The sequence below is a fragment of the Aquarana catesbeiana genome, linkage group LG02, assembly GCF_042186555.1.
Source record: "Aquarana catesbeiana isolate 2022-GZ linkage group LG02, ASM4218655v1, whole genome shotgun sequence".
Lineage (NCBI taxonomy): Eukaryota > Metazoa > Chordata > Amphibia > Anura > Ranidae > Aquarana > Aquarana catesbeiana.
In genome coordinates, this window is record NC_133325.1 from 575,431,641 (window position 1) to 575,446,333 (window position 14,693).

The following is a 14,693-nucleotide window of genomic DNA, read 5'->3' on the forward strand; positions in this document are numbered from 1 at the left end:
CGGCAATAAAAACTTTGACAGTGGTCTTTAATTGTAATTTTACCTTTACAGAACAAAAAGGTGAACTAACACCCTACACACTCCCCATCACTCTGTCCCTGCTACACTTACCTCCGTCGGTGATATAGTTTTACCGTCCACACAGCCCAGTGCAGCAATCCTGGGGTTTCCTCAGGGAAGTTGGCACAGAGCGGTGCTGATTGGTCAGCATTATAGAAGAACAGAGCATTTTTCAAACCCCAAGACTGCTGCACTAGGCTGTGTGGATGGTGAAACTGTATCCCCCATGGAGGTGAGTGCAGAGGGGATGCAGGCAGTGGGGAGGGTATAGGGTGTTCATTCACAATTTCATTTTGAACCTACACATCGATATCTGTTGAAAAGGGATGGCCACACACTGTTCAAAACTGAGCTGGTCCCTGCTGAACCAGCCAAATTTTGGTCATTGTTTGGCCAGCTTAAAGCGGAATTCCACCCAAAAGTTGAAGCTCCGCTTATCTGCTTCCTCCCCCCCTCCGTGCCACATTTGGCACCTTTCGGGGGGTACAGGTACTTGTTTTTGACAGGTACCTGTCCCCACTTCCAGGAGACCTGGCTGCGGCGAGATGCGGCAAGGTCCCCCGGAAGTCCGGCCCCCCTCCTCCTTCCCCCGCCCTCGGGCCATTTCACGCATGCGCAGTAGGGAACCAACTGTAAAGCCGCAAAGCTTCACTGCTGGTTTCCCTTACAGGCAATGGCGGCGGCAGCACCCGAGAGCCGATGGAAACATTGCTGGATTCCAGAACAGGTAACTGTCCTAATATTAAAAGTCAGCAGCTACAGTATTTGCAGCTGCTGATTTTTTTCATTTTTTTTGTGGGAGGCTGGACCTCCTCTTTATTGTGTCTGACCTTCTGCTTTGATTATCCTTTAGCTTTCAATTATGATCATGTCTTTATTTTCTGTTGATCCTGCACTAGGAGTGGCAAAGCCCCTTAACCCCAACCAGAAGTCTTCTGCTTATTATGACACAATTATCATTTTTATAAAAAAGTTGTATGATCCCAGAGCTAGCATCTCAGTGCAAGAAGTGCAAGTGCTGACCCTGGGTGATGCCTGAACAGAGGTGTGCCGGCATTCTGGAGAGAAAAGCAGATGAAAGCATTGTCAGGGTGAAAAACTGAGATCCCTATTGTGGATAATAAATCCATTGATAAGTTACACTCATGCCACATACACACGAGCGGAATGTCCGACAGAAAAAGTCAGACAGAAGCTTTTCATCGTCTATTCCGATCGTGTGTATGCCTCATCGGACTTTTATTTAAAAAAATTCTGACGGACCTAGAAATGGAACATGTTCTAAATATTTTCAACGGAACCAATTCCTATCAGGAAACCCGCTCGTCTGTATGCTGTTCCGACAGACCAAAAACGACGCATGTTCTGAAGCAAGTAAGAGACGGAAGCTATTGGCTACTGGCTATTGAACTTCCTTTTTCTAGTCCAGTCGTACATCACCGCGTTCTGGACGGTCGGACTTTGGTGTGACCATGTGTAGGCAAGACCGCTGGAGCGGAATCCGTCAGAGTTTCGTTGGAGAAACCTTCAGAGTTTATTCCAACGGCAAAACCGGTCATGTGTACAGGGCATAACTGATTACTTGGCATGCACTTGAACATGACCAGAAAAAGCTAAGATTAGGTCTGCTTTACCACCATTAGGTACAAAATATGGATATGGAGGACATCTTAGATTCACAAAATTCAGTGCTGCGTGTACATAGCATTTATGTTTAATTAGTATAAACATCATAAACTGGTTAATGGAAATGAGAGGTTAGTGAAGGAGAAAGAACAAATATGATAGTAATTTACACGAGAAAATCTCTATGTCTATATATTTTTTCTTACTGTTGGGTAATATTTCCAGGCAGTTTCAGACTTGTTTGCATATTGCGTTTATATCCACAGGTAAAGTCAAAGCTGATATTATTTTTTGTGATGATGGGTTTATACAGGATTCCAATGTTAACGGTGTTAACAATATTGATATTGGAGTCATCACCCTGTGGATAGAGTCCAGTAATTAGCAGTGGAAAAACAGACAGGTTACTTGTAAAACTCACTCTATCTAGTGGAAATGAAGTCTGTTGATCGTTGAGCCTAACAATCAACAGGCTTCCCATAGCAATAAGGATGCAGCCTGCGTACAGAGCCGATCACTTACATGTAGGGTTGCCACCTGTACGGGATTCACCCATACAGCCCGGGTTTTGAATCGTGTCCGGTTTTGAGTTCCCCTGAAAACCGGACACATTATTCAGACCTGATCATGGCTCATAGCTGGAGAGAGGTTTGTGTTCTCCTCCCCCCAGCCTGCAGGTGGCAATAGAAAGCTGGAACAGAATGAAAAGTCTCAGCAGCACTGCCCAGCAACACCAAGGAACACAGAGTGTGAAGACTGAAAGAGAAACCAGTAACTTCTTTGCAGTTAGCGAATGAGTACAGGGAGAAAGGGGTGCTGTGGTTGCACATCTTGTGTAAGAGGTGCTGCTGTGGTTACACATCTGGTGTAAGGGGTGCTGCTGTGGTTACACATCTGGTGTAAGGGGGGCTGTGGTTGCACATCTGGTGTAAGGGGGGCTGTGGTTGCACATCTGGTGTAAGGGGGGCTGTGGTAGCACATCTGGTGTAAGGGGGGCTGTGGTTGCACATCTGGTGTAAGGGGGGTAGTGGTTGCACATCTGGTGTAAGGGGGGCTGTGGTTGCACATCTGGTGTAAGGGGTGCTGCTGTGGTTACACATCTGGTGTAAGGGGGGCTGTGGTTGCACATCTGGTGTAAGGGGGGCTGTGGTTGCACATCTGGTGTAAGGGGGGCTGTGGTTGCACATCTGGTGTAAGGGGGGCTGTGGTTGCACATCTGGTGTAAGGGGGGCTGTGGTTGCACATCTGGTGTAAGGGGGGCTGTGGTTGCACATCTGGTGTAAGGGGGGCTGTGGTTGCACATCTGGTGTAAGGGGGGTAGTGGTTGCACATCTGGTGTAAGGGGTTCTGTGGTTGCACATCTGGTGTAAGGGGGGCTGTGGTTGCACATCTGGTGTAAGGGGGGCTGTGGTTGCACATCTGGTGTAAGGGGGGCTGTGGTTGCACATCTGGTGTAAGGGGGGCTGTGGTTGCACATCTGGTGTAAGGGGGGCTGTGGTTGCACATCTGGTGTAAGGGGGGTAGTGGTTGCACATCTGGTGTAAGGGGGGCTGTGGTTGCACATCTGGTGTAAGGGGTGCTGCTGTGGTTACACATCTGGTGTAAGGGGGGCTGTGGTTGCACATCTGGTGTAAGGGGGGCTGTGGTTGCACATCTGGTGTAAGGGGGGCTGTGGTTGCACATCTGGTGTAAGGGGGGCTGTGGTTGCACATCTGGTGTAAGGGGGGCTGTGGTTGCACATCTGGTGTAAGGGGGGCTGTGGTTGCACATCTGGTGTAAGGGGTTCTGTGGTTGCACATCTGGTGTAAGGGGGGCTGTGGTTGCACATCTGGTGTAAGGGGGGCTGTGGTTGCACATCTGGTGTAAGGGGGGCTGTGGTTGCACATCTGGTGTAAGGGGGGCTGTGGTTGCACATCTGGTGTAAGGAGGGCTGTGGTTGCACATCTGGTGTAAGGGGGGTAGTGGTTGCACATCTGGTGTAAGGGGGGCTGTGGTTGCACATCTGGTGTAAGGGGTGCTGCTGTGGTTACACATCTGGTGTAAGGGGGGCTGTGGTTGCACATCTGGTGTAAGGGGGGCTGTGGTTGCACATCTGGTGTAAGGGGGGCTGTGGTTGCACATCTGGTGTAAGGGGGGCTGTGGTTGCACATCTGGTGTAAGGGGGGCTGTGGTTGCACATCTGGTGTAAGGGGTTCTGTGGTTGCACATCTGGTGTAAGGGGGGCTGTGGTTGCACATCTGGTGTAAGGGGGGCTGTGGTTGCACATCTGGTGTAAGGGGGGCTGTGGTTGCATATCTGGTGTAAGGGGGGCTGTGATTGCACATCTGGTGTAAGGGGTTCTGTGGTTGCACATCTGGTGTAAGGGGGGCTGTGGTTGCACATCTTGTGTAAGGGGGGCTGTGGTTGCACATCTGGTGTAAGGGGGGCTGTGGTTGCACATCTGGTGTAAGGGGGGCTGTGGTTGCACATCTGGTGTAAGGGGGGCTGTGGTTGCACATCTGGTGTAAGGGGGGCTGTGGTTGCACATCTGGTGCAAGGGATTCTGTGGTTGCACATCTGGTGTAAGGGGGGCTGTGGTTGCACATCTGGTGTAAGGGGGGCTGTGGTTGCACATCTGGTGCAAGGGATTCTGTGGTTGCACATCTGGTGTAAGGGGGGCTGTGGTTGCACATCTGGTGTAAGGGGGGCTGTGGTTGCACATCTGGTGTAAGGGTGGCTGTGGTTGCACATCTGGTGTAAGGGGTTCTGTGATTGCACATCTAGTGTAAGGGGTTCTGCGGTTGCACATCTGGTGTAAGGGGGCTGTGGTGGCGACATCTGATGTAAGGGGGCTCTGATGGAGACACCTTATGTAACCTGGTTCTATTGTCTTTTACTTGAAATATTAATGGGATGAACCTACTTTTACATTATATTAGAGAGCAGTTTATTGCCCTTGTTCTAAGATGAAATTTGTGTGTTGCAGGAATGTGCACAAAATTGTGTACATTCTTGCAATGCACAAAAACACACAACCTTTTTGCAGGTGTGCAGTGGTGCCTTTAAGTCTTAATGGTACTACCCATACCTCTTGCTTTTGTGCTCATTCACCTGCGGAAAAACGTATGGTAACAAAATAGCATGCGTTTTGGTGTAGCACAATTTAAAAAAAAAGTTATACAGGTTTTACATCTATTTGTATTACATTTTGTTTTTATTTGTTTTGTAAACTACAAAAAAAATTAAAAATTCAGCGCGGAGCTAAAGTGTTCGGGTTTGGCTTGATGGAAAGGTGGCAGCCCTACTTACATGTGATCTCTGCATGAGAGATTACATGTCGGGGACTGTGATTAGCTGTGAGAGCCGCCAGCCTCCCATTGATGTCAATGGGGCTGCCTCTTGCAGCTAGTCCTGGGAACCCCCCCCCCCCCCGCTGGCGTTCTCGCGTCTAATCCTGTGTGTGATGTCATGCTGTACTGAACATCAATTAAAATGACATTATCTTCTATGATGCGGGTTCACATGAATGCAGTGCAGCTGAAGCACGTTTTTGAAAAGGTGCAGACACTTCTTTTGGTGCATAGACTTCAATGGGAGCGCATGTAAATTGCATATGCAGGCATTTTTAGGCTAGGTTCATGTCTATGCAGTTTTTAGTGCATTTGTAGATCTCCACAAACACACCACAATCCAGTTAACATTTGTTCCTAAGAGTCCCATTCATATTTTTACAGTTTCCTGCAATACATTTTTTGGAAAGGTGCAGGAACTTTTCTTGCAGAACGGTGCGATTGAACTGCATCAAAAACATACAATCACTTTTGGTAGGGTTTTGTGCTTAATAACCAGTCTCCTCCTTCTAGTGGAAAACTTATTGAGCTTTCTAAGGATGAGAGGACTTGCATTTCAAAGATAACTGTATAAAACTGTACAGCCTTCCACAGTGATCCCATTGAGAAGGTATTTTCTCACTGCTTAAAGTTATCACTATGATGCCTATAAAAGAAATGTGGTTGTCACCTTGACAGGAAAGAAAACACATTTTTCAAAAGTTCCATATTTTCATCAGTCCGGAGTGACAAAAAAAAAAAAAAAAATAGAATCTTTTAAAATAAAAGCCATCAGAATCCCCAATTTTTTTCCCAGTCTAACCCAAATGAAAAAAAAAAATCAGCTGGAGTTTGGTTTTAGGCTATCTCTTAAAAAAACTGAAACAGATTCTTGAAGGTCACTTTTTCCAGTAAAGTAAGGAACACACATAATATGACAACACGGGAGTTGCTAAAATGAATGAATAAATAAATGAATAGTGTTCTACCGTCACTGTGTTTCCACACCAATTGGATGTTGTTTGGGCCTGGATAAACATCCCTTTCTGCCCATTGATGGTGTCTGGATATGAGAAACTGCATTCTATTGATGAGTTCCTCAGATGAAATGTGGAATAGTTAAGACCGAGTGCTTGTAGCTCACATTGCAAGACACTGACTGTCATTATGTCGTAACCACACTTGACTGTAGGTTGAAAATTCTTTAGTGCTGGGAAAATTCAATAAAAGAAGAAACATAAATCAATCAGTGGGTAATGCATACAAAAATGTCCAGCGATCCATTCCTCTTACTAGTCACTACTGCTTACTGACACTTTCAGACTTATGGCCCTAATAAACAGAAAGAATTTCTTAAACCCAAATGAACCCTTGTCATTTGTTATTGTAGTGCAGCCAGGCTACATAGACAGTAATATTAATGGGGATCTTATTCCTTTTTTTTTCTGTTTTAATACATTTGTATCAAACAAGCAATCTATCATCTGTGTTTGAAAATGTACGGTATATTGATTTCAATGGCACAAGAGTACTCATCATGACATAGGGTATAAATGGAAGGTACAGATATGAATACAACTGTAGAACTACCCCCCGCAGGAGCCGCTGGTGAATGTTGGTTATCTCCCACCCTGCACAGCCAGGCATATGAATTTCTCAATCATTCCTGAGACAAGAAGCAGCCCTTGCAGTTTTGTTTGTTTTTTTTTATTTAGAGGAATTGAACTTAGATGGGGAAGGGTTATTATGGGATGCCCATTTAATTAGAAGAACTCTTCAGGGACACAACCTGTATACATCCGGTATATACACACTCCTCTTCTTCTAACTCCAGCACAAATTTGCTTGTAGAACTACAACACCCAGGACCAGCTAGCACTGATGGTTGGATCCAGCAAAATCTCAGTTAGATCCTTGTGAATGCCTTTTGCATACAGGGACCGCGGGCCCCTTTTGGTGTAGCAAAAAATAGAGGTCTTTGGTGCTAGCTGTCCTTTCCTGTGGCTAATGATCCACATTGTTGGCATTGTTGATTGAACCAGAATTCTGGGAGAAGGGCTGCTGGACCACTGGAGAGACAGACCACTGCTTTGTGTGAGAGAGCCGTGGTCCAACTATCCTATGGGCACGCAGCACAGGGTATTTTAATGCTTGCTGCAACACTTCGCTGCTAAAAAATAAATAAAAGAGCCCTATGTTTATTACTGTATATTCATAGCTCCCAACTGTCCCTGATTTCGAGGGACTGTCCCTGATTTGGAGCAATGTCCCTCTGTCCCTCGTTCCCCCTCATTTTGGTCTGATCCATATAGTTGTATATAAAATGCACTTTTTATCTTTCAAAAAGTGTTTCCCAGTGCTAAACCTTTCATCCAAATTCTAAATTGGTTCATTTGCAAATTTAAAAGCCGAAATAAAGGAATAGTAGTGGTAAAAAAAAAGCTCTTGTGGATTTAATTAACCTTTTGTTTTGGTTAATTCTCATTTAAGAGGGTGTGGCAGGGGGTGTGTCCTATGAATACATACGTTTGCTAGTAGGTGTCCCTCATTCCCATCTCAAAATGTTGGGAGGTATGTGTATGTAGACTGACTGCATTACAGTAATAGCGAGAGTTCAATTGGACTCAATGCCAACCTTCTATTCAACACTGGTAAAATATTCAACCCATTTTATTTGAACACGGTTACTGTCCATCCAGTTTTGAGATTTTCACAGCTCTGTCACACAGTACAGACCTGTCTGGCAGAGCAGGAGACACAATTTTTCTCTACTATAGTTCACTTACAGGTCCTGTCATTCCACCAATCTGTGACTGGACAATGAAAGAAAAAGCAGCCTGATGAGATCAGTTCTCTGTCACTCTGCTCTCTCTAACCATTTAACATGTTTCTTTCCCAGCAACACAACTGATTGGCTAATTTCCCTCTCCTATCTGACCTCTCCTATACAGGGAATGAAAGGGAGGCTGATACCATATCACATTCATGTACTTGTAGCGCTGGGAGATTTACAATCTACTGCATGTTAGGTAAATTTAGTAATTTGTGCGTTAGGAAGGTAAAAGTTCGCCTCTGTTCCAGCTTGGCTGACGTTGTGTGTGCTTCCGGGCTGACCGGTGGGTGTCGCTGTTACCACTGGTCAGTGTTGGAAAGGCAACGTGTCGAAGTATATAGATGCTCCTCTGTCTCGGAGACAAGCTCGGTGGAGGTGGTCCTCCGAGTTGCATTCTGGGAAGAGGGTATTTATGGGACAGACGCCATGTTCTAGGGATCGTTTTACAGCCACCTGCTGGCCCTCCTGGCTGACAGGTATGCGTTAAGGAGCTACCTCGTGGTCCTCCGATCGGGAGGCCCACGATACAACGGCGCAGGGGTGGGACCAGAGGCTTGTCTGGGGCCTACCACCGCGGCCGAGGAATGGCCCTGAGCTGTCGGTCCTGTGTGACGAAGCTGGACAGCTGAGGAGATCCCAGGGGAGGACCCGTCTTGGAGAGATCATGCGGCGTGCTGGTCTATAGAGGGGCCTGGTGACTCGTCCGGAGGACGTATCAAAAGAAGTAACCATACAGCATAGTGTTGCCGGTTGGGCTTAAAGGTTCAAGCACTGTGAGTGACTTTCACTGCAGAGAAAATCTGATACATCCTGTGGCAGAGGATCATACAGATTTACCCCCCAAGCGAGTCTGTGGCAGAGACTTTTGATTCGTGCTACGTACTGGCTGCTAGACCGGTGAGAGAGGCCTATCCAGATGAGCAAAGAGTGTGTCCCACAAGGGAAGCGCATTCCACATAATTATCTGAATTCTACCAGGACATTTGCCGCTAAGATTCTACAAGAAAATATTTGAGTTTCTCCTGAAAGTTTCCTTTTCCTGCTATTTCCTAAAGTTTATCTGTTTAATAAAGCATTGAAAACGTAATCCAGTTTTGGTGCTTATATCGTCCAGGAGTAAACTCAATGGAACCCCTAGACCCGGTACCGGTGAAACAGAGGGAAGCAAAGTGAAGGTAACAGACCCGCTTAAACCAGCAGCTCCACCGAGAGTTAGTGCTACATACTTATACTGCTTGCATTTAAACAACACATGTAAAGATGAATTAACCTCTTGCAGACTAGCCATTATTCATTTATGGTTGGCCCGCTCCTCTATTGTTTCCAAGAGGACTTAAGCAGGCCATAGATGGAGAAAATTTCTTTCCTGCAACCATGGGAAAATAATTAGCTTGATTCCCCCATTGACACAGACAGTGTTGACAGGGGAATCCCTCCCGCCAAGCCATCAAATTCTCCCAGAGGGGGAAAGCTGAGAGAAGACAATGATTATTGATAAAAATCGCATGTAAATCTGGCAGGCTGGTTATACCCAAGTTGATCGATTGATCAACTTGGGTACAGTCACGTGGTACAAATCCGGTGGTTCCTGCTGAACCAGCCGAAATTCAAACTGTCTCATGCCGGCCTTACCGGTATGTATTTCGGGAACTGAGTACAGACATGCGCACAGTCCTAGGATCATGCTGTGATTGGACACAATAGATCACAGGCAAAAGACACAGAGCCAGTAAGTGACCAATTTTACATCATCACACAGTATAAACACAGGCTGCAACTAGTAGTCTTGTGTCTCTTACTGATCAGAAGTAGTTTGCTCTCACACGCCAATCAGTGAGAGGAAAGAAAGCCTCTTGCCCACCAGTGCAATACACTACAGTACAATGCCAAAAATAATAAATATACACATTTCATTCCCCTCTACAGTATATGTCAGCCCCATTCCCTGATCTGACCTGTATGTTAACCCCTCACCTAGGGTTGCCACCTGTCCAGGATTTACCTGGACAGTTTGGGTTTGGAATCATGCGTCTGGGTTTTTAGACTGCCTGAAACCCGGACACATTATTTAGACTGGACTATGGCTGCCCAGCAGGGTTGCTGGCTGCAGTTGTCTAAGCTGAGAGTGTCTGTTACTCTTTCACAGCGCCTAAAGCCAGCACTTACAACCCCCCCCAAACACACACACAGATGGGAGATGGCTTAATCTGCACCTCTTCCCCACACCCCTACCCCTCTGTGTCTGCCCACACTCCAAATTTCCAGTCCCAAATTTCCAGTCCCAAGGGGTGAGTGAGTTCAACATCCATCCCTGTGACTGAAGTCTCCCCTCTCTTTTCTGCCTCTGAGTGAGTACACTAAGGCAAATCAGGGTTCTCAGAGCACCCTTTACACCAGAGGCCACAATGTTTCCCCTTACATCAGAGTCTTCTCCGTACATCAGAGTTCTCAGTGTCCCCCCTTAAATCAGGGTTCCCAGAGCATCTCTTATGTCAGAGTCCCCAGAGTTCTCCCTTACATCAGAGTCTGCAGAGTCCCCCCTTACAGTGAAAGGGAACTCTGTGAGTTCAGATGTAAAAGGGGAACTCTGTGGATCCAGATGTAAAGGGGGACTCTTGTTATTAACTTCATATGATTAGAAATGTTATTTAATAGCAAAATATATGTATAGTTTATACTATAAAAAAAATGCTGTGCACTGCTAAAGTGTTTGGGTTTGACTTGAAGAAAAGGTGTAAACCCTAACCTCACCTCCCTTGTCCTGCACATCTGTACATTAAGTTACCCCTTCACCTCCTAACCTGTCTGTATTACCTGTACATTTAAGGCACCTAGTACAATACCAAGTGCCATATTTTAACCCCCTCAAAACTGGCATGTTTCTTCAAATCCAAAAAATTGTGGCAAAAAATCAGATCACCTTGGAATGTCTACTAAGTGTCTGCACTGAGGAAGAAGCGTTCACACTGGACATTCCTTCCTCAGTGCGTGCCCTCCTTCCCTCCCTCCTTCCTTCCCTCCCTCCTTCCTTCCCTCCTTCCCTCCCTCCTTCCCTCCTTCCCTCACTCCTTCCTCCCCTCCCTCCCCTCCTTCCCTCCCTCCCTCCTTCCCTCCTTCCCTCCCTCCCTCCTTCCTTCCTTCCTTCCTTCCTTCCTTCTCTCCCTGCCTGCTTCCCTCCCTGCCTGCTTCCCTCCCTCCTTCCTTCCTTCCTTCCTTCCTTCCTTCCTTCCTTCCTTCCTTCCTTCCTTCCTTCCTTCCTTCCTTCCTTCCTTCCCTCCCTCCCTCCCTCCTTCCTTCCCTCCTTTCCTTCCTTCCTTCCCTACTTCCCTTCCTTCCTTCCCTTCCTTCCTTCCTTCCTTCCTTCCTTCCTTCCTTCCTTCCTTCCTTCCTTCCTTCCTTCCTTCCTTCCTTCCTTCCTTCCTTCCTTCCTTCCTTCCTTCCTTCCTTCCTTCCTTCCTTCCCTCCCTCCTTCCCTCCCTCCTTCCCTCCTTTCCTCCCTACTTTCCTCCCTCCTGTGCCGATCACACTGACAGGTGCATGGCTGAGGATTTTTGTAGTAGAGGTGGGTGGAGCCTGATGGGGAACTGAAAAGCTACTTCCTCAGGTTCTGCCCACCCAGTGACAATTCATTTCCCAAATATTTGAGTAATGACATCACCTATATTGCCGTTTACATTTAGCTTTGAGCTAAACAAGACTGAGGATACAACTCTGTGCAGGAAAACAAGTATTTAAAAAAAAAAGCCAATTACTTAGGATACACTGTGCTTTAAAGCGGTAGGATACAGTTGGGTGATTTTTTTTTTTACCTGAAAGGTAATGTCATAATGTGCTAGTGTGCATCTCATACTAGCACATTATGAGAAACTTCCCTGAAAATGAAGCATTCCAGCGGTGCGCTTTCACCGCTGGAGGCCGCTTGCATCTTCACCCGTCTTCCTTCCGGGTCTGCGGACTCTAGCTGTGTGATTGGCCTAAACCCCGATGACGTCACTCCCGCGCATCCAGGAGGGAGCTGCTGTTTATGGCACAGGGCTCTGAAGGAACGGCCTGGGCAGCTGTTCCTTCAGAGCGCATGCGCCGGTGATGTTATGCATTTACACAAAATTTCTCCTAAACGGCGCACGTTTAGGAGATATTTACAGTACCTATAGGTAAGTCTTATTATAGGTTTACCTCTGGGTACAAGTCAGCGATGGGAGTTTAACCAACTAAATTTCATTGTTAGGGATAATTTAATCAACTATAAAGGGATCTACAATTTTTTCGATATAAAAAAGAGCAGCCTGATGTAAATAATCCTACCAGCATAGGCGTCACCAGGGTGTGGCATTGGAGGTGGAGGAGAGACGAGCGGGCGGGTTGCGGCGGGCGGCATTGGAGGTGGAGGAGAGACGAGCAGGCGGTTGTGGCTGCGGCAGGTGGCATTGGAGGTGGAGGAGAGAAGAGCGGGCGGACGAGCATGACATCATCTCTCTCCACCTGCCCGACACCACTCTTCCGCCCTCACAGCCGGGCCCTTCAACGTGGGAGAGATGTGCGGCGGGGAGCAGAGATGACATCATGTCTCACTGCCCGCCACACATCAGCGCTCTTCCACCCTCACAGCGCGGGCCTTTTAAATGTCGGAGGTGTGACTGGGAGTAGAGAGATTACATCATCTCTCACTGCCCACCCCGCATCCCTGCTTTCCTGCCCCCACTAAATGGGCCAGTGCTGCCAGCCTGCCACCAATGCAGCAACAATGCACATTTGGTGGCACTGGCTGGCATGGAAAGTGACAATTTGCAAATGATGGCAAGTGACAATCTGCTAATGGTGGCAAGTGACAATCTGCTAATGGTGGCAAGTGACGTGGCAAGTGACAATTGGCAAGTGATGTGGCAAGTGACAATCTGCAAATGGTGGCAGGTGAAGTGGCAAGTGACAATCTGCAAATGGTGGCAGGTGACGTGGCAAGTGACAATCTGCAAATGGTGGCAAGTGACAATCTGCTAATGGTGGCAAGTGATGTGGCAAGTGACAATCTGCTAATGGTGACAAGTGATGTGGCAAGTGACAATTGGCAAGTGATGTGGAAAGTGACAATCTGCAAATGGTGGCAGGTGAAGTGGCAAGTGACAATCTGCAAATGGTGGCAGGTGACGTGGCAAGTGACAATCTGCAAAATGGTGGCAAGTGATGTGGCAATTGACAATCTGCAAATGGTGGCAAGTGACAATCTGCAAATGGTGGCAGGTGACGTGGCAAGTGACAATCTGCAAAATGGTGGCAAGTGATGTGGCAGTTGACAATCTGCAAATGGTGGCAAGTGACAATCTGCAAATGGTGGCAAGTGACGTGGCAAGTGACAATCTGCAAATGGTGGCAAGTGATGTGGCAAGTGACGTGGCAAGTGACAATCTGCAAAATGGTGGCAAGTGATGTGGCAATTGACAATCTGCAAATGGTGGCAAGTGACAATCTGCAAATGGTGGCAGGTGACGTGGCAAATGACAATCTGCAAAATGGTGGCAAGTGATGTGGCAATTGACAATCTGCAAATGGTGGCAAGTGACAATCTGCAAATGGTGGCAAGTGACGTGGCAAGTGACAATCTGCAAATGGTGGCAAGTGATGTGGCAAGTGACGTGGCAAGTGACAATCTGCAAATGGTGGCAAGTGATGTGGCAAATGACAATCTGCAAATGGTGGCAGGTGACGTGGCAAGTGACAATCTGCAAATGGTGGCAAGTGACAATTTGCAAATGGTGGCAGGTGGCGTGGCAAGTGACAATCTGCAAATGGTGGCAAGTGACAATCTGCTAATGGTGGCAAGTGATGTGGCAAATGACAATCTGCAAATGGTGGCAGGTGACGTGGCAAGTGACAATCTGCAAATGGTGGCAAGTGACAATTTGCAAATGGTGGCAGGTGGCGTGGCAAGTGACAATCTGCAAATGGTGGCAAGTGACAATCTGCTAATGGTGGCAAGTGATGTGGCAAGTGACAATCTGCTAATGGTGGCAAGCGACGTGGCAAGTGATGTGGAAAGTGACAATCTGCAAATGGTGGCAGGTGAAGTGGCAACTGACAATCTGCAAATGGTGGCAAGTGACGTGGCAAGTGGCAATCTGCAAAATGGTGGCAAATGATGTGGCAATTGACAATCTGCAAATGGTGGCAAGTGACGTGGCAAGTGAAAATCTGCAAATGGTGGCAAGTGATGTGGCAAGTGACGTGGCAAGTGACAATCTGCAAATGGTGGCAGGTGACGTGGCAAGTGACAATCTGCAAAATGGTGGCAAGTGATGTGGCAATTGACAATCTGCAAATGGTGGCAAGTGACAATCTGCAAATGGTGGCAAGTGACGTGGCAAGTGACAATCTGCAAATGGTGGCAAGTGATGTGGCAAGTGACAATCTGCAAATGGTGGCAAGTGATGTGGCAAGTGACAATCTGCAAATGGTGGCAGGTGACGTGGCAAGTGATGTGGAAAGTGACAATCTGCAAATGGTGGCAGGTGAAGTGGCAAGTGACAATCTGCAAATGGTGGCAGGTGACGTGGCAAGTGGCAATCTGCAAAATGGTGGCAAATGATGTGGCAATTGACAATCTGCAAATGGTGGCAAGTGACGTGGCAAGTGAAAATCTGCAAATGGTGGCAAGTGATGTGGCAAGTGACGTGGCAAGTGACAATCTGCAAATGGTGGCAGGTGACGTGCCAAGTGACAATCTGCAAAATGGTGGCAAGTGATGTGGCAATTGACAATCTGCAAATGGTGGCAAGTGACAATCTGCAAATGGTGGCAAGTGACGTGGCAAGTGACAATCTGCAAATGGTGGCAAGTGATGTGGCAAGTGACGTGGCAAGTGACAATCTGCA

General features: G+C 47.1%; 1 protein-coding gene across 1 annotated transcript in view; it reads right to left on the bottom strand.

The window, feature by feature from the left end:
- Positions 1 to 14,693, bottom strand: part of LOC141128687 (pancreatic secretory granule membrane major glycoprotein GP2-like) — an 80,073-nt gene that overhangs the window by 15,448 nt on the left and 49,932 nt on the right. The window contains exons 5-6 of the mRNA XM_073616121.1: positions 5,984 to 6,204; positions 1,893 to 2,047 (exon numbers count right to left, since the gene is read on the bottom strand). Coding sequence (XP_073472222.1) covers positions 1,893 to 2,047; positions 5,984 to 6,204 — 376 coding nt within the window. The remainder of the gene's footprint in view (positions 1 to 1,892; positions 2,048 to 5,983; positions 6,205 to 14,693) is intronic.